At 37.0% G+C, this 19,150-nt stretch overlaps 1 protein-coding gene across 1 annotated transcript in view; it reads right to left on the bottom strand.

Annotated features, from left to right (window-relative positions):
- Window positions 1–19,150, bottom strand: part of dnah3 (dynein axonemal heavy chain 3) — a 68,362-nt gene that overhangs the window by 10,148 nt on the left and 39,064 nt on the right. The window contains exons 35-51 of the mRNA XM_073830341.1: window positions 18,849–19,090; window positions 18,666–18,766; window positions 17,412–17,517; window positions 17,180–17,309; window positions 16,869–17,105; window positions 14,404–14,507; window positions 13,793–14,087; window positions 11,873–12,052; window positions 11,673–11,796; window positions 11,344–11,500; window positions 11,120–11,263; window positions 9,108–9,774; window positions 7,140–7,305; window positions 6,834–7,050; window positions 5,303–5,485; window positions 4,085–4,283; window positions 1,089–3,230 (exon numbers count right to left, since the gene is read on the bottom strand). Coding sequence (XP_073686442.1) covers window positions 1,089–3,230; window positions 4,085–4,283; window positions 5,303–5,485; window positions 6,834–7,050; window positions 7,140–7,305; window positions 9,108–9,774; window positions 11,120–11,263; window positions 11,344–11,500; window positions 11,673–11,796; window positions 11,873–12,052; window positions 13,793–14,087; window positions 14,404–14,507; window positions 16,869–17,105; window positions 17,180–17,309; window positions 17,412–17,517; window positions 18,666–18,766; window positions 18,849–19,090 — 5,394 coding nt within the window. The remainder of the gene's footprint in view (window positions 1–1,088; window positions 3,231–4,084; window positions 4,284–5,302; window positions 5,486–6,833; window positions 7,051–7,139; window positions 7,306–9,107; window positions 9,775–11,119; window positions 11,264–11,343; window positions 11,501–11,672; window positions 11,797–11,872; window positions 12,053–13,792; window positions 14,088–14,403; window positions 14,508–16,868; window positions 17,106–17,179; window positions 17,310–17,411; window positions 17,518–18,665; window positions 18,767–18,848; window positions 19,091–19,150) is intronic.

The following is a 19,150-nucleotide window of genomic DNA, read 5'->3' as shown; positions in this document are numbered from 1 at the left end:
GAATTAAATAAAACTGCATTTTTGAGAGAAAAAAAACTGCTTAGGCCTATAACGGTAGTCGCATTTTATTACATTCAGAAGTAGACCTGATGCCAACGCGAAATGTTTACACACACTATAAACATAGGCTAGGCTATTTTAGTTCCCCTCACTCCACAAAAAATATTCCTTTCAATTTAACAGTATTCAGAAAAGAACACAAATTAAAAATATAAGAAGCTAGGCTAAATAAACGACCAGCCAAAACAAATTAATGTAGGCTAAAGCGAAACTAACATGCGTCTCTCATACAACACAAATCCAAATGTTTCTGATGTTTTAAGATGCATTTGAATGCCAAAATATGATTTATTATGTAAACCTGATTTTGTACTTGACCCGCATTCCAATATCCACATAAAACAAATTGTTCGGCATAATATCAGGGAAGTATGGTGATAACGATTACTGTATTTTATTATGATATTGGAAAGGCTGCATTGTCAAGTTAGCAATGCCTAACTATGTGCGTGTGTGTTTTTTTTCCTTCTAACAGTGGAAACGACTCCCAGTCATTCAGATAATCAAAACTGTAAATGGTTTGCATTTTTGTGTACATCCCCAATAAAAACAAATCTTTGTGCTTTTGTAAAATAAAGAAAAGTAGGATGCCACTTTCAGCCGTCTTCCTTTCGTGCAGCACAAAAATGAACCAAAACTCTGCATATATAGCTACTTGTTGCACATTTCTTTCTTTCGTTTTGTTAATTAAGTGAAAATATTTATCGTACAGGCCCAATTATTCATTAAATGTATAGCTTAACTTTATTATGTTTTTCTCCACCAGCAGAAGTGCTGCAGTTGCGTGATGTGATGTCAGTGTGAATCCTGATGTTCTTTTGTTTGCTGCTTTTTATGCATGTAAAAATAATTTTTAGCTTTTTTAATGTGTCATAGACACTTTTCCTTATTAATTTATTCCGATTCCAATTTAAAAAAAAATTTGTTGGTTAACGGATAATAATCCGTTGACAAGTGTTGGCTGTCGATTAGGAAAAATGACCAAAATGAACATTCCTAAATTCAATAGAAACATCTTTCTATTCTACCTGCTGTAGGGTCTGTTCCTGGAGAGAGGACAAAGATGAGTGGCGAACAGCAGTTGGAGTCACTGTAGCTCTCCGCCAGGTCGAAGGTTGGTGGCTCGATGTATGTGCGGCTCATATTGTCCACGATGAACTGTTGTACCGCCAGCACAAGTTTATCCGGTCTGAAGCAGCGAAGCACCACCATGCGCTCCATGCCCACAACCGCACTCCACCTCCCGGGTAACTCCTCGTCTTGCGGATGACCCGAGTCGTAAATCTGCTTCCACTGTGTGATATTCTCCCGCACATGTTCAAACAATCCTTCCAGGCAAGGAAGCTGGGAAGCCCGGACTACTTCAGACCACGATTTATCTGAAAGCCACTCTGGCGCCGGGTTGGGATGTGGGTTTTCCAGAGCAACTCCTCCAGTAAGAAGGAAACGCCAGACGAGGTCGTCAACCTGATTTTTGCCCTGCATGATGCCGACGGTCAACAGCAAAGAGAACAGCAGCTTGTCCTTCTCAAACAGAGAGCGGCACACGTTATAGTAAACACGCATGGTGAAGTGATCCAAGATGTTGGAGATGCGGACCCGTAGGTCATCGCTAGCCTCGCTGTTCGCGATGGACTGCAGGTACAGATTGATGAACCACGTGAGAGAGTATTGATACATGGGGTCAATGTTAGCCAGATCCGAGATGCAGAAGAACAAAATAGACGAGTGTTCGGCAACCGGCCGGTAACCCATTCGAGTCTCGTCAATCTCCTTTTCAGTCACGCTTGCGATCTTCTGCTTTTCAGAAATCTCCTCTGACAATATTTTAGATGACGAGAGCACCTTAATAGCAGTTTCGTCCTCTAGGATGTTTCCTTCAGAAGAAGAAAGAACCTCTAGGATTTTGTTCTCGATTTCTTTTAGCTGCTTATTGTTGGCTGCGCTTTCGAGAATCAGCTGGTTTTTCTTCTCCTCGAGTTCTGGCTTCTCTTTAGCGGCGACGATGCCTAGAAGCTGATCTTCCAGACCCAACGGAGTGATCATGAAGTTCAAAAGACAGACTTTCACTGCCACCTCTGGCAAATAATGCGGATTCCTCAATCCTGTTGTGATGTAGAACCGGAAGTCGTTTGAATACTCAACAGTGTTCTCGCCAAGTTTCATATACTCCACACCTTGCTGCTTAAAGGTCTGCTTTAAGAGAACAGGCTCTAAAATTGCATCTAGCTCCTCGCCGACGTTCTCCAGGAGGACCGGCGTGCCAAACTGGATGGCGTTCTCCAGAGTACGGACGTAAGTGCTGTCTGAAAGCTTGATGACGGATAATTTATTGGCCTTGTTCATGTTTTTGATCCACTTGTTGGCTTGGCCCTGCGGGTCAATCATGAGAGGCCAACGGCGAGAGTTTGAGACAATAATTCCGTTGTCGGTGGAAAACGCGTCCACTGGCAATCCAGCGATCTGCCACGATCGGATCGAGACCTGGTTTCCCAGAGTGTTGCTAAGTGTGAAATCCTTCGAACATGGTATGTTTTTGTCATTGCACAGCTTGTGCCAGTCTTTCTGACACTCCACACGGTAATCAACGGTGAATGCGCCAAGATACGACACCATAGCCGAGGACAAAAGCACGTCGCCGGTTAGATTGGTGTATTTGATGCCAAGGAGCCTTGCGGCCTCCGTCCACCTGTCTTTTTCTCCCCCCAAACCACCGATTAGTTTTTCAGCTCGTATTAGCTTTTGCGAACAGAGCTCTATGTTTGCTTCTAGGTCTTTTTTCTTTTGTATCATCCCTTCGAATGTGTCATTGAGTGCCTGCAGGCGATCCTCAACCTCCTTCAGCTCGGCACGCTTTATGGATAACATCTGCATCTGCACGGCTAATTCGCTCTCTGCTTCTTTTAATCTCTCTTTCTTGGGGGCGACAACTTTCGCCACACGTTCGTATACTTCCATGGCACGCACCCATTTGCAAAGGCCCTCACAAGCGGAAGACACGCTTTTGATAATTGAAGGCTGAAAGTCTGGGTGGTCTACGAACTTTTCTCTGATTTTCTTAATGTTAGCTGCAGGTATGTTGTCTTTATCGAAGGTCTTAAGGCTCTCAAGGAACTTCATGTCACTGAGAAGCTTCTTAGATGGCCCCCAGAAGTCCTCAATCATCTTTCCTGTGTAAATAAGGTCAAGCAAATGTATTTAATCGTCTTATACAGTGTTAGGTGTGTGTAATACACACTAGCAGTCGAACGTTTTTGGACGGTAAGCCTCTTCTGCTCTCCAAGCCTACATTTATTTGATCCAAAGTACAGCAAAAACTGAAAAATTAAAAAAATATTTTTACAATTTAAAATTTGTATTTCTATTTGAAAATATTTTAAAATGTAATTTATTCCTGAGATTTCCAAGCTGAATTTTTAGCATCATTACACATGATCCTTCAGAAATCATTCTAATATTCAGATTTTCTGTTCAAAAAACATTTATGTTGAAAAAAGCTAAGTAGAATTTCAGAAGTTCAGAAGAACAGCATTGAAATAGAAATCTTTTGTAGTGTTATAAATGTCTTTTCAACACTTTTGATCATTTAAAAAAATCCTTGCTAAATAAAAGTTAATTTCTATAATTTCTTTCCCCAAGAAAAATTATACTGACTCCAAGCTTTTGAATGGTTTAGTGTATAATGTTACAAAAGCTTTTTATTTCAGATGCTGATCTTTGGATCTTTCTATTCAAAGAACCCTGAAAAAAATACTCAATATGTTTTAAATATTGATAATAATAATTATAAATGTATATTGCACAGCAAATCAGCATATTAGAATGATTTCTGAAGGATCATGTGACACTCAAGACTGGAGTAATTATGCTAAAAATGCTTTGATCAGAGGAATGGATTACATTTTAAAATATATTCAAATATTTTAAAAATATAAAAAAAAAAAACATAAAAAATCTTACTGCCCAAAAACGTTTGACTGATTGTGAATGTGTATTCCTCTTTCTATTCTATTATCTTTCATACCTGATCCACCAGGGTCTTGTTTCCTCTCTGGTTTAATGCCCTTCATGACACAGATGGACTCCATGACCAGTTTGACAGGACCAGGAGGATTTTGCATCGTCTTCAAGACAGTAATATCAGCTGGTTTCAGTGTGTCTAGAGCAGTGAGAGCCGCTTCCAGCGCTGGCATCGCCTCCGCAAGATCTCCCTCACACTCATCCTATCCGACAATAAATGAATTAAAACTTCAATGTCCCAAAATCTCAAACTGCTAACCGCTTTCCAAATCTCCTCAACTGAAGCAGTTCAACTAGTCCACCAACACCATTTCAGCTTTGTAAATTCCTACATACCCATATGTGACCCTGGACCACAAAACCGGTCTTAAGTAGCACGGGTATATTTGTAGCACTAGCCAAAAATACATTGTGTCGGTCAAAATTATTGATTTTTCTTTTAAGCCAAAAATCATTAGGATATTAAGTAAAGATCGTGTTCCATGAAGATATTTTCTAAATTTCCTACTGGAAATATATCAAAACTTAATTTTTATTTAGTAATATGCATTGCAAAGAACTTCATTTGGACAACTTTAAAGGCGATTTTCTCAGTATTTAGATTATTTGCACCCTCATTTGATGTATAAATCTAAAAATTGACCCTTATGACAGGTTTTGTGGTCCAGGGTCACATATATGTTTTCTGTTTATTTACTTGTTTATGTGCTTTCTAATAAAACCTAACAAATAAAATAATTCAGAATTGAAGGAACATTTGTAGCTAAAACTTTAGGTCACAAACATAATCTAAAAAAGTTTGTAAATATAAATGTTAAAACTGGGCCGGCATTTGAGATGGCAATCTTTGAGAAATTAAGTAACATAACATATGTTTTTGTTCTGATCCCCAGCTTAAACATGATGTTTTAATCAGTTCATTTCAGTTCAATTAATTTATTATGAAATGAACGTTGTGTAGTCAGAAGGGTTGGCCTGCATGGATTATTTTTTGAGCCTTAAGGCCATTGCACACAGTCTGAAATTTCTGGATGTTAAAAAATAAATACCTCACATTATGTAAATCGAGTTCACACACTGCCTCTGAAACTTTCATCAGATCAGGCTCGATTTTCTGTGTTTTCACATCCGTAACAAGCATTTTGGTAGGAAGGATGATGACTACGAAAAAACGCATACAAACAGACTCGGTGTGCAATGACCTTTATACAGAAAACCCTACCTTGATCGCTTTAGCAGCAGCTGCTGCTTCATTGGCAACTTTCTCATCAGCACTGACAAGCTCTTTCTTAGCATCCACCTCCACTGTCTCTTTTTCTATCTTCACCATCATCTGATCGGTCTGTTTTGCTGTCTCGATCAGTTCCGGCTGGAGAGCTGTGAGCTCCTGCTGCATTACCGCTACCTGCACATCACAGACAAACACCACTGTAAACATCAATTTATTCATCACTAATGAGTGTACATTATTAAATAATGTATTTAGGCCTCCCACTGATAAAAATAAATAATTCTAAATAATTGATCATGATTAATCTCCATTGCCTGAGACCACCTTTAAAATGGTTCTGTTCGTATTTTATTTAATTGTATTACAAACTTGAATAAATTATTTTAGAAAGTTTGTAAAAAAGATATCTAGATTAATAGAATACAATAAGTTATATTTATTGCGCTTACATCAAGACATTTATTACAGCATTGATAGAATCAAATTTAAGATCTGCACAAATAAAAGCAGGGTAGGACAAGGTTTCCACAAAACAAAAAGTTTTATAAAATGATAAACTTCACCTTTCAGCCTTTAAACCATTTTTATAAAATGGAATGCGTCAAATATGGAAGCCCATTTCTGCCAGGTAATAAAAAAATAATTAATAGCTTAAAATGTCAAAATTTTGACATACTGAAGTCAAAAGTCTAAATTATGACTTTTAAAATCTAAATTATGAGAACTATGAAATGTTATATGATTTATTAATAAGGTGTGTACTGAATTTGGTCCTCCAAACTGTTTTAATCCAAGTTAATTAATTCTGCAATGTCCCATTTATCATTAGAACGCTATCCTTTGATCTGTGTTTAGAAAGTCAATTTCGACTTGTAAAGTCATAATTTTGACTTTTTTTATCCCATAATTTTGACTTGTAAAGTAATAATTTTACATTTTTATCTCATAATTTCGACTTTGTATCTCATAATTATGACTTTTAATGTCATAATTTCAACTTTTTATCTCATAATTATGCCTTAAGTATGTCTTAATTTCAACTTTTTAAGGCATTTTTCTTACCTGGCAGAAATGGGCTTCCATAGTCAAAACTATCAATTAATTTAGTAATTAAAACAATTATTATCAATCATTAATATTAATTTAATAATGTAAGATTTTTATGATGCATTAGCATTTGCTTCTTGTTGACAGTTACAACTGCATGTCTGCATGTTCCACTTTGGTCTGAACAAAAACAGCAGAAAATGCCAATTTATTCTCAGCCAGCAGGGGACACTTTCGGAACGGCAGAAATATAGTATGACAAAGCAGCACAGCACCTTACTTTGAAATGTGCAGTGCACATACTTATTAAATGAAATTATAGTTCATTGAAGTTTAATCATAAAGTTATATCGCAACTCTTATCTTTCCGACCACAAAATTAGAACCTCTTGAAATCATAATTAAGGCTTTTAAGATCTGCAGAAACCCTGGTATTATGAAAGTAATTGTAAAGTGTTCACATTTTCTGTCTCACCTGAGAGGCAGCAAAGTCAAGTTTCTGCAAGCCGACTATGTATCGATTCTTGAGCTCGTTCACCTCGTTGCGTTTGGAGTTGAGCAAGACTTTAAAGGTCAGGATGAGCTCCAGGTACGAGGTTGGAGTCACGTAATAATGTCTGCGCAGCTGGGAGTAGTAGCGCTCTGACAACTCTCGCACGCTCTCCTGGAAAGTCTTACACATTTCCACCACCCTGAAAATAAAGCAAAACTGACAATGTAAGTCTTCATATCTCAATACAACCAATTGTCAGAGGCAATAAATGCAGGCTCATTAACGCACTCCATCCTGATGTTGTCTTCCAGGTCCAAATCCTCAAGGAACTTGTTGGCGACCATCTCCAGAGCGTCTTTGGGCCAGGCCTGAAACCAGTCTATGGTGCAGCAGTTGATCAGGGATGGGAACATCCTCAGACGATTGCGGAAGCCTTCGCCTATTGGGCTCATTGCTATTGGACAAACATGAATGCAGAATTAATTAAATAGTAATTCTTAAAGTTAAATAGTGTTTAAAGGAGAAGTTCACTTTCAGATAATTTACTCATTCCTTTGTCATCCAAGATGTTCATGTCTTTCTTTCTTCAGTCGTGATATAATGTTTTTTCAGGAAAAATATTTAAAGGGGTCATATGATGTGGTTTCTTGTTTTCCTTTGTCTTTGGAGTGTTACAAGCTGTTTGTGCATAGATAAGATCTGTAAAGTTGCAAAGCTTAAAGTCTCAAAACCAAAAAGATATTTATTATAAAAGTTAAGGCTCAGCCACACCTCCCTAAAATGGCTCGCACAAACGCCCCCACTGGTCCACCCATATATATATGGAAAGTAAGAAGGCATAACTTTTACCAGTTGTAGTAGTGTTTCAGCCACCATGTTGTGGAAATGCAGAGTGTTTCATTGCAAAAGCAAAATAATTTATTTGGCATTCCAAATGAGGAAACAACTAGAAATCAGTGGTTAAGTTAATATTACAACACTGTTAAGGAACAGTACAATGCAAATATTTGAGTGTGATGCGCATTTCACGGAGGACTGTTTCCTGAACCTATGAGAGTAGCTTACAATGCCAGCTGTACACAAAGGGTTAAGGCTATAAAGTGGGGCAATTCCAATGTTGCAAGGACAGTCTGCGCTTCTGACTGACGACCTGTAAGTACATTTTCATATTTAAAGAATTCAGAACTGATTTAAACGCCAGTTTTGAGCAGTGTAAAGTAGTGCTTGTTGTTTCTCGCAGAGTTGTGTTTATGCGGCACAATGCAAAGCAATGCAATGTGTAAAAAGACAGTATGAGTCATTATAATCAGTAGCTATGTCCCCAATGGATGCAACAAATGTCTCAATTATAATGGGTTTTATTGTTTGGTCTTGTCACGCTGAGAACGGCATGATAAGGGGCATAACATTTCCGTCACATGCTTGAGGTATTCGACCAATCACAATACACCAGAAAGCTGGCCAATCTGGCCAAACACCTCAGTTTCAATGAACGATGAATCTTGTAAAAATCAAAGCATTTCAGAAAGATGGGGCAGGGAGGAGTAACTATAATATACAGTATGTGGAAAGTAATCTGTTTTTTTAAACTTCAAACTGCATAAACACACTGCATTTCAACAAACACACAAAATAATGCTCTTTTTAGCAACATCAAATGACCCTTTAAAAAATGTTCTCCATATAGTGGACTTCTATGGTGCCTGTGAGTTAGAACTTCCAAAATGCTGTTTAAATGCAGCTTAAAAGGGCTCTAAACGGTCCCAGCAGAGGAAGAAGGGTCTTATCTAGTGAAACAATTGTAAACAACTGACAATTTATATACTTTTTTAACCTCAAATGCTCGTCATGTCTAGCTCTGTGTGAGGGTCAAACACTCTTTTCCAAAAACTGTAAACAGTAATGTAGGACGAGAGCTAGACAAGACAAGTATTTGAGTTTAAAAAGTATTACATTTTTATTTTTATTTTTTTATACAACCGATCGTTTTGCTAGATAAGACACTTCTTCCTTGGCTGGGATCATTTAGAGCCCTTTGCATTTTGGAAGTTCAAACTCTGGGGCACCATAGAAGTCCACTATATGGAGAAAAATCCTGAAATGTTTGCCTCAAAAACTATTTCTTCACGACTGAAGAAAGAAAGACATGAACATCTTGGATGACAAGGGAGTGAGTACATTATCTGTAAATATTTGTTCTGGAAATTAACTTCTCCTTTAAGTATGCACCAAAATATATAATATAATATACACTACCAAGAACTATATGAAGGTTGGCTTTAACTCTGTCGATAAAGAAGTTGTACATGGAGAGCGGCGTGACGTCCATCTTCTTCCCTTCCATTTGTGCAATTCCCTGCATTTTTTCAATGATGTCAGCACGCTCGTCCAAAGGGAAGATGTTCGGCACGTCTCCTGTGTTCAGGAGCATGTTGATGTCCTCAACGAAGGCTTCATCCTTGATCTGATTGTCGCTAAAGAGGAAAGTTGTTTTCTTCCCCTCTATCCCTGCTTTCAGCATCAGGTGCTTCAGATTGTCACGCCAGTCCGACATGCTGTAGTTCTTGGTCAGCTCGATCTGGAACAGCTCGTAGTCGTTGATGAAGGTGGCGAGTTTGGTGGTGCTCTGTCGGCCCGATCCGCCGATGCCGACTAGCAGCAGGTGGCCGTTGTCTTGTTTCAGCACACGGCAGATTCGTGAGATGTGTTCGATGGCGAACTGAAACATGACGAGGTTCATGGGCGCTTTGCTGATGTTGTTAAACTCCCTGAGGTAGAAATCCATCACCTCCGTTAATGTGCTCAGATTTGTGATCTCGTCATACGGTTTACTGGCCGAGTCTGGTTTGGCGTAGTCACCAAAAAATAGGCTACGAATGCTGTCATCTTCAACTTTACCAGAGAGAGTGAGATGACCAAGGAGCTGGATAGGGGAAAAACATGTTAATACATCTTGTTCACTTAACTATTGAACTAAAGCAAATATGACTATAAGAGATACTAATTACAGTTGAGGTCAAAAGTTTACACCCCCTTTCAGAATCTGCTAAATGTCAATTATTTGACCAAAATGCATGTTATTGTTAATTTAGTACTGACCTGAATAATATATTCCACATAAAAGTCCACAAGAGAAAATAATAGTTATTTTTTTAATAGTTATTTATAAAAAATGACCTCGTTCAACAGTTTACATCCACTTGATTCTTAATACTGTGTTGTTACCTGAATGATCCACAGCTGTTTTTTTGTTTAGTGATAGTTTTTCATGAGTTCCTTGTTTGTCCTGAACTGTTAAACTGCCTGCTGTTCTTCAGAAAAATCCTTCAGGTCCCACAAATTCTTTGGTTTTCCATCATTTTTGTGTATTTGAACCCTTTCCAACAATGACTGTATGATTTTGAGATCCATCTTTTCACACTGAGGACAACTGAGGGACTCATATGCAACTATTACAGAAAGTTCAAACACTCACTGATGCTCCAGAAGGAAACACGACGCACGATGCTTTTTGTATTTAAAGATCAGGGTAAATTTAACTTATTTTTTCTTCTGAAAAATTTTATATTTATGCAAAATAAGAAAAATGTACACATCTCCATTTTGTTCAAAAGTTTTTACCCCCTGGCTCTTAATGCATCGTTTTTCCTTCAGAGGCATCAGTGAGTGTTTGAACCTTCTGTAATAGTTGCATAAGAGTCCCTCAGCTGTCCTCAGTGTGAAAAGCTGGATATCAAAATCATACAGTCATTGTTGGAAAGGGTTCAAATGCTAAAACAAAAATGCTAAAAACAAACAAAAGAATTTGTGGGACCTAAAGAATATTTCTGAAGAACAGCAGGCAGTTTAAACTGTTCAGGACAAACAAAGGAATCATGAACAACTATCACTAAACAAAAAACACAGGCAACAATGCAGTATTTCGAAGGGGGTAATTTTTATAAAAGCAACTATTATTTTCTTCTGTGGACTATATGTAAACATCTTTTACGTTTATCTCATTCAGGTCAGTACTAAATAAACAATAACATACATTTTGTATGATCCTTATTTTGGTAAAATAGTTAACATTTTCCAGATTCTGAAATGGGGATGTAAACTTTTGACCTCAACTGTAGATAACCAGACCAATTTTATTTAAAATAATTAATTAGCTTCCATGGTAAAAGGTCATATTTCACCCCAAAATTCAAATTAAAACCAATAAATAAATGATAGATTATTTTTTTCTCACTTTTGTTTGAAATATTTCACAATGTCGTTATTACCTTATCAATGCTTTGTTTGAAACACGCTGATGTCCTTTCTTTGACAATGTTAAAAAATTTCTCTCTGTCATCATCGTCAATCAGTCGATCGTAAAAAACCCGATACACCTCATGAATCCATAAACGGATTAGTTTATCGCCTTCCTGATGAAAAAAGTAGAACAAAACTCAGATTATGAAAGCCATTTACTTTGCCTTTATATACCTACTGTATGTGTGCTCACCTGCATGTGCGTCGATGGACAGAGCATTACGCCCCTAATCACCCTTGCAAAATCTCGCAGGTTGAAAATATAATGAGACTTAGATGGTGTTGGGAGGAAACTTTCGATTGCATCCTTGTATACTCCCATAGTAGCTTGAACCATGATTTTACCCAATCTACATCAAACATACACACAGACACAATCATGATTTTCAGCTTGTGCAAAAATCCAAATCACCACAGGATGTGCACAATAAATCTATTTTGATAAATGTTTTACTCGTACACTGTGCTTGTTTCAGTCTAAATTTACGTCACAAAAATATTAGTTTCACATTTTGATATCACCTGTAGAAAGAGGCATCAAAACCATTGCTGAAGTGCCAATCGGTGATGGATGTGAAGATGTTGCCTAGAGTCTCATCGTCAAATGTATCTATCGATATAACATTTAGGTGACGTGTAAATCGTCCTGTGAGGGAGAGAAGATATAAAACAGTGACAAAGAAGAACCTGGCTAGCCCTACTTGTTTAGGTCGGAGATTTACCTGTAATGTCGTTTCTTCCTCCACCAGGGGGCCCCATAGCAGACATATAGAGGACATCTTCAATGTCCAGTCTGGATGTGTCTTTTTTATCATACCAATGATGATGATCGATCCACTGGCGTAGGAGTTCAATGGGCGGCTGAGCACCGTATATTTCCTTCGCAGGCATGTTCAGATCATCTACAAAATGTTTTATAACATAAACAGTAGCATATTATTTAAGTTTATTCCTAATTTAATTACAGAAACCATTATATGTGCCTGTAATTTCAATAATAAGTTTTTGTAAAAAGCACAGAAAATGTTTATACTAATATACAAAGCTGTACCAATATTTGAGCAATTTACTTACACAAGCCTTTTTACATTATTTGCAGGACAGAGCAGCTCACTTATTCTGAACACGCAAAATCTACATTTATTATTACATTTGTTTGCTTCTCGGTGCCCACATACTGTCATTTAATGCAGCCAAGTTCTCAACAAAACTTTCCACTGTTTTGATTTAATATGTCTGTTATCAGACAACCAAAGTAATATGAAATAATAACTGAAAAAAAATCCTGAATTATGATCATGATTCAATCACTGAAAAGAATCATTTACCGGCATCTGGACAGAAGTCACTATTCCCTGCATTATTATCGTTGTTTTTAACTTCCTGTTTGAATGCCTTCAGGATCCTTTGACTTTTTAGGAGTTCACCCATTTAAAGTTATTTGATCCCAAAAACCTGCTTCTTTTGTTTTTTAATGTATTGTTTTGGTTATAATGTACTGATTGGAGAGCCTGGTCTCATGAAAATGCGCACTAGCACGACTTTCTGTTTCTATTTGGCGTGCTATTAATAAGCTGAAATTAACTTTGTCGTGCATATAATACACCGTTTTCGCGTGCACACTCGTATGTGGCTTTACGCATTAACCCCCACAGCACCAATCCTAACGTACACCGACTCCGCTTGCATTCATTAAATATGCCAGAAGTGCCGGTACGCACGAAAAAGTGCAAGTACGCAAAAGGATAAAGAGTCATGCCTGCTTACCGGCCCACTTCAGACCTCACGCACGTTCAGCAAAACCGAAGAGCCTCTGAAACTACATTAGGTTTGTCCAATTATGTGTTTATGTATTGTTGCTAGACAGTTTTCTCTAGGTTGGCAACATTGTGCATCCATTTCTTTAACTATGGGCTAGGTAGTGGGTCAAACAGAAAATGCGGGCTGCGTTAATCGCGCGTTAATAAAATTAGTGCCGTTAAAATGAATTTGCGTTAATTTTGACAGCCCTAAATTGCATACATACTTAAATTTTCTATTTTGAATTTTTTTTTTTGTCTTTGCAATGACAGGAAAGTATGTGTGACCCTGGACCACAAACCAGTCTTAAGTAGCACAGGTATATTTGTAGCAATAGCCAGAAATGCATTGCATGGGTCAAAATGCCAAAAATCATTAGGATGTTAAGTAAAGATCATGTTCCATGAAGATATTTTGTTAATTTTCCTAAATATATGAAGAGTTTGATTCCAAAATGTGATAACTGCAATAATAAAAATAAAATCAGTATTGTATCTGGTTGGTATTCAAAAGTTGGTTTTTAATTGTACGCAAAATACGATATCTGCTGTGATATTGTCAAGTTTTCTCCCTAAGTCTACCTTCTCTGCAGAATCCCTTCTCTAAGCAGAAATGGTGGCGCTTTGAATATACCTGGCACCCTAGTTTTCCTCATCTACTTTGTACTTTGTGATCAACAAACAAACAAAAACAAAAAAATAAATAATTTTGACAGAATTGATAAATCTGCAGTGGGGAAGAAACTTTTAGATGATGCATAAATTCAGCTTTTAGATGATGCATAAATCCCAATTTCAAAAAATTTACCCTTATGGCTTATATTTACTAAATCTATTTCTTACCAACATAGATGATACATTTCTTCCCCATCGGTGGCCCAAACACACCCTTGCGGCGGCGGTCCAGCTTAGACATTATGATGTCCTGGGTTTGGTTGGCAGAGGTCCGTGCGGAGAAGTTGATGCAGATGGGAGTGTAGCGCTCCTTGGGGAGCGACATCAGGAAGTTGTTGTTGATCACAGACTTGCCGGTTCCTGTGGGTCCCACGATCAGTGTGGGCACCTCGTGTGACAGATACGTCCTGAGGAAGAAAAGCTGGCGTGACGTTTCTGCCGTGGGTATGATAAGATCAGACACCTGAGAGGGAGAGACAGAGACATCAAAAGTGATACAAAGAGTTTAAGGAAAGGGAAAAAAAAGGAATTTGTTTTGTAACATAAATGTAACAAAACAGTATTACATTGCATAAATATTTTAGTATTACTGAGATACTAATACAGTTTAGGATATTTTTTTATTATTGTTTTTATTTTAAGTTTTAGTTTTTTAATGTCTATACAGTTTCCATTCCTTTTTCTTTTTGCGTTTTAGTTTTAGGTATTTTAGTACATCAAGTTAAACCAAAGAAAAATGAGAAATGTATCTATAATAACCCTGATTTTTGTAAACTCACTTTTGCGCTGGCAGGTATGATTTTGTCCTCTTTAGTGATGGATTCGGTCCAGTTGTTCCACTGACCGGGACCCTGCTTATGAAAATAATAGTCGTAGACTGTGCCTGTGTTGAGAACAGAATAAACAGACAGCGGACAAGATTCATAAACGTAATGTTTTTAAAGTTATTGTACAGTATAAGACTCTTGATTGGTGTCAACAAATTAATAATGTTTCCTAGCTTTGACTTTTGGTTTTATCAGATTCTATATGGGCCATTCTACAGATCTGGTGCAAACTGCTGTCCCACAACCAAAAAACACATTTAAAAAGCATTTAAGTATTGAAATCTTAGATGTATAATAAGATCCTTTTATTATCTATTGAAAACCACAATAATATTTAAAATATCAGTAAGCTTAATATAGGGAGGTGGGAGGTGGCTCTCCCAAATCCTAACCCCTACATTTCAACTAAATTATATTGAAAAAAATTGTTTTTAAAAAATATATTCTAGATTTTTTTTTAAAAAGTAAGGTTAAAAATATATATTTTTTACTTTATATTTTTCTTTTCTAAAATTGTCCCTACCAAAACAATTACGCCTGAAACATTTGGTAAAGCTTTGGTAGTAATGTCTTTGTTTTTTTTTAGGTGTTATCCCATAAAAATTGTCACTACCATAACAGTCATGACTGAAACATGTCATCTTTGTTTCAGTAGTGACAAAAAGGAACACATAATCATTTATTTGAGGGAAATAAACAGGGTTCATACAGATACTGTCAAATTAAATTCCAGAACTTTCAAGGATTTTTCAAGCACTACTTTTTTGATTTTCAAGGACTTCAATCAGAGATCTCACTTATCAAACAATATCTTTTCTTTCATATTCTAAAAAAGATAAAAAGATAAATATAAATATACTGATAAATCAAAATGCCACAAATAAAGTGAAGCACATGACCGAATGATTCTCTCTCCGAATTTGCGAACCTAATCAAATGATACACGAATTCGAAGTCCCGATCTGAATCAAATGATTCGCAATCCGCGTTCCTAAGTCACGAAATGAATCAAATGATTCAATATCCGTGAACAGAATCAAATGACTCGCGATCTGCACTCCGAACTCGCGAACTGAATCAACTGATTTGAATGATTACTGAATTGATACTGAATTGAATGATTACTCATTCAATTGATTCAGTTCATCGGTTTCTCTTTTTTGCGTGTTCAGCCATGTTTACACCACAACACTGTCAGTACTACTACTGGCTTAGCTCACTAGTTTTATGACATTAACTGAAATACCTCTTCAGGAATTTAGCTATTTTCAAAGGTTATCCATGCCAAGTCAAATTCAAGTACTTTAAGCACCTTGTACAAACCCTGATTACAGTTTACAATTACAATTTTTAGTATATTAGTATGTAGGGTAAAATTCTGTAAGATGTTAACAAAATCCTAATAGCTCAATATAACCCTTCTTTATTAAATTACATATTACCGTTTCGGTAGAGACAAATTTGGGGAGAGGCAGGGGCGCCACTAAGGGGGGGAAAGTTAGGACAATTCTAAGGGCCCACGCCCTTTAGGGGCCCCCAGAGATCTGCTATGGTGTGGTAGGGAGGGCCCCACCTCATATTTTGTCATAGGGCCCAAAATTGCGAGCGGCACCCCTGGGGAGAGGACAAATATTTCAAAATTATTTCAAAACATTCTGAAAATACAATATGTGACCCTGGACAACAAAACCAGTCATAAGGTTAAATTTTACAAAACTGAGATATATACATCACATAAAAGCTCAATAAATAAGCTTTCTATTGATGTATGGTTTGTTAGGATAGGACAATATTTGGCCGAGATACATCTATTTGAAAATCTGGAATCTGAGGGTGCAAAAAAATCAAAATACTGAGAAAATCACCTTTAAAGTTGTCCAAATTAAGTTCTTAACAATGCATACTACTAATCAAAAATTACATTTTGATACATTTACAGTAGGAATTTTACAAAAAATCTTAATGTAACATGATCTTTACTTAATATCCTAATGATTTTTGACATAAAAAAAAAAATCAATAATTTTAACCCATACAATGTATTTTTGGCTATTGCTACAAATATACCCCAGCGACTTAAGACTGGTTTTGTGGTCCAGGGTCACATATAAGAAATTAACTGCACAATTACTAAAAATGTGTGCCTTGGATATTATACAACCTGCATACATACAAAATTTGGGGAAAATTTTTTTTTTTTCCAAGATGTTTCCACCTTTGAACCAATTCTGTAGAATGACCCATATTTATCTCTTGGAAAGAAGTTAATAATCCGCAATCACTGGGAACAGGAATTATAAAAAAAATAGACATATATTTTGCTTGGGCCTGGAAATCACAATTATCCTATATTTTAAGATTTTCCATGACCGTGTGAATACTATCATTTAAAAATCAACCAAAAATAAAGTGTATACCTCTTTCCGGGAACACGTTGTTCTTGGTGAGTTTCACACTCGTGGGTCGTGGGTGACTTGCGTTTGTGCCCATGATAAGGTTTCGGTAGAAGATGTCAAACTTCTTCCTGCTGTTGCCATTGATGGTTCCTCCCAAACCCCAGACCACAGCAAACAGGAAAAGTGCCTGAAGCCACAGTGTCACCTGCTGACTCGTCATAGATTCTGCTCCTTCCTGTCCGGACTGAAAAATCTCATCTGCACACATGAATACAATCAAATCAGAAATTTGAAAAAAAGACTATAATGTACATATTTCTATGTGCATGTACCTAGTAGGCAGGTATACAGGCGCATCAGACTGTAGGCCAGGTGAATAGGTGATGTCTGAACTAAGAATCCACACTCGTGGTAAACAAAGTCCAAACAAGGTTGAACCAGCCAGTTAAAAAGATCCATAATCTACAACAAAACACACACAGATCATCATTAAAACAAAAAATGATACCCAGTGTGTTTCTTACTTTAACAGCATACATTACGATGCACGCATGTCTTTCTCACCAGAGTCCTGTGTTCATCCGCTAGGCTCTCAGGTAATGTGTTCATGTACGAGTCTCTCAGAGGCGTCCAGCCCAACTGATGCGGCTCCATATAAATCATACCGCATCTGAATATAACGAGGGTGAGGGTGAGTAAATTAACAGCAAATTTTCATTTTTGGGTGAACTATTCCTTTAATGTGTTCATGCTGAATAAGAGCTTTAATGTGGAGGTGAAGTGTTTGTCGCAGGGATCACACAGAGACTGTAAAATTAAATTCCAGGACTTCCAAGGACCTTTCAGGCACTACTTTTTTGATTTCCAAGGACTTCAATCAGAGATCTCACTTTTTGAACTATATCTTCTATATCAAATTCTTAGAAATGAGAAATGAATAAATAAAAATATACTAATAAAAATGGCAACAATAAAGTGAAGCACATGCAAAGTATCACTCCGAAAGTATGACAAAGTGTACTGCACTTTTAATATAGTAAAACCACGGCTAATTTTGTTTGTGTATACATAATTTTTTTTCGTTTTGTTTTTGTAATTGTACTGCCTTAATGGTTTGATGTTTTCTACTGTTTAAGAAAATAAATCAGAAAAAAAGATTCCAAAATCCCGATCTACATCAAATAATTCGCGAACCATCATTTCAGATCAGGACTTGGAGCACGGTTTGCGAATCATTTAACTTAGATCGGAGCTTTGGGTATCTGCAATCATTTGATTTGAATCATTCAACTCACAAAATGATTCACAAACCCGTTCCGATCTAAATCAAATGACTCACGATTCGCTTTGAAACAGTGAATCATTTTGCGACACAAAAAGCTTAGTTTCACTCATTAATGCGTGCTTTTTAAAATCATTGCAAGTGATATCGGAATTCGAACATGAATGGCTCCTTTAATTTGATCTTGTTTTTGCTAGTGAATCGCTTGAAATGAATTCATGAGTTTGAATCAATCTGAGCGGTTCCAGCGTAAATGACTCAATTGATTTGGTTCATCTGTTCCTATTTTTGCCTTTGTCTTCTATGTTTAAACGACATTGTACTACTACTAATTCAGTTTTTTTACGTTTTTTAATTGCTTGGAAATATGCGTGCTTATTGAAAAAAATTAAACACTTATTACATAGATTCCTTATCTTTCAATAGGTCAAGCACTTAAGAAGTACCTCTTCAGGAAAATTGCTATTTTCAGGGGTTTTCCAGGCCTTAAATTTCAAGCACTTTAATCACCTTGTACAAAACCTGTTGTAGTTTACCTGCTCACAGTAGCGGGTGATGCCTGCTCCAGATCCGCAGGCTCAAAGATCAGACTCATTTTAGGACTCATCTGAATGATCTCACCACTCATCAAGCACAGCTGTTCAACAGCAAAACACATCAGACACCAGCACTGAACCTGAAGCACTTCAGACATATTAACATTAAAATGCAAAATGTACCTTCTTGTTGTCGTCCAACACAGTGTTCATGTTCTCAATCCAGACTGCGTCGATGGGTCCGTCGAATATGATCCATTGGCGGTCGTCTGCGATGCACTGGGCCTGTTGTCTGAATGAGGTGGCTAAAACGCCATCTGACCACTCGTGACTTACTGGATCAAAACAGCCATACAGCTGCCCCATAGTGATCGCCTTCGGATTAATGATGCGGAAATCTACAGCAAACTCTTCCATTAACCCTTCTGTATAAACAAATAACAAACATACATACTTGGTTATGAATTCATGTAATTTCAATAAAT

The sequence above is a fragment of the Garra rufa genome, chromosome 24, assembly GCF_049309525.1.
Source record: "Garra rufa chromosome 24, GarRuf1.0, whole genome shotgun sequence".
Lineage (NCBI taxonomy): Eukaryota > Metazoa > Chordata > Actinopteri > Cypriniformes > Cyprinidae > Garra > Garra rufa.
Note: the sequence above shows the minus strand (reverse complement) of the source record. Positions and strands in the feature narration are given on the sequence as shown.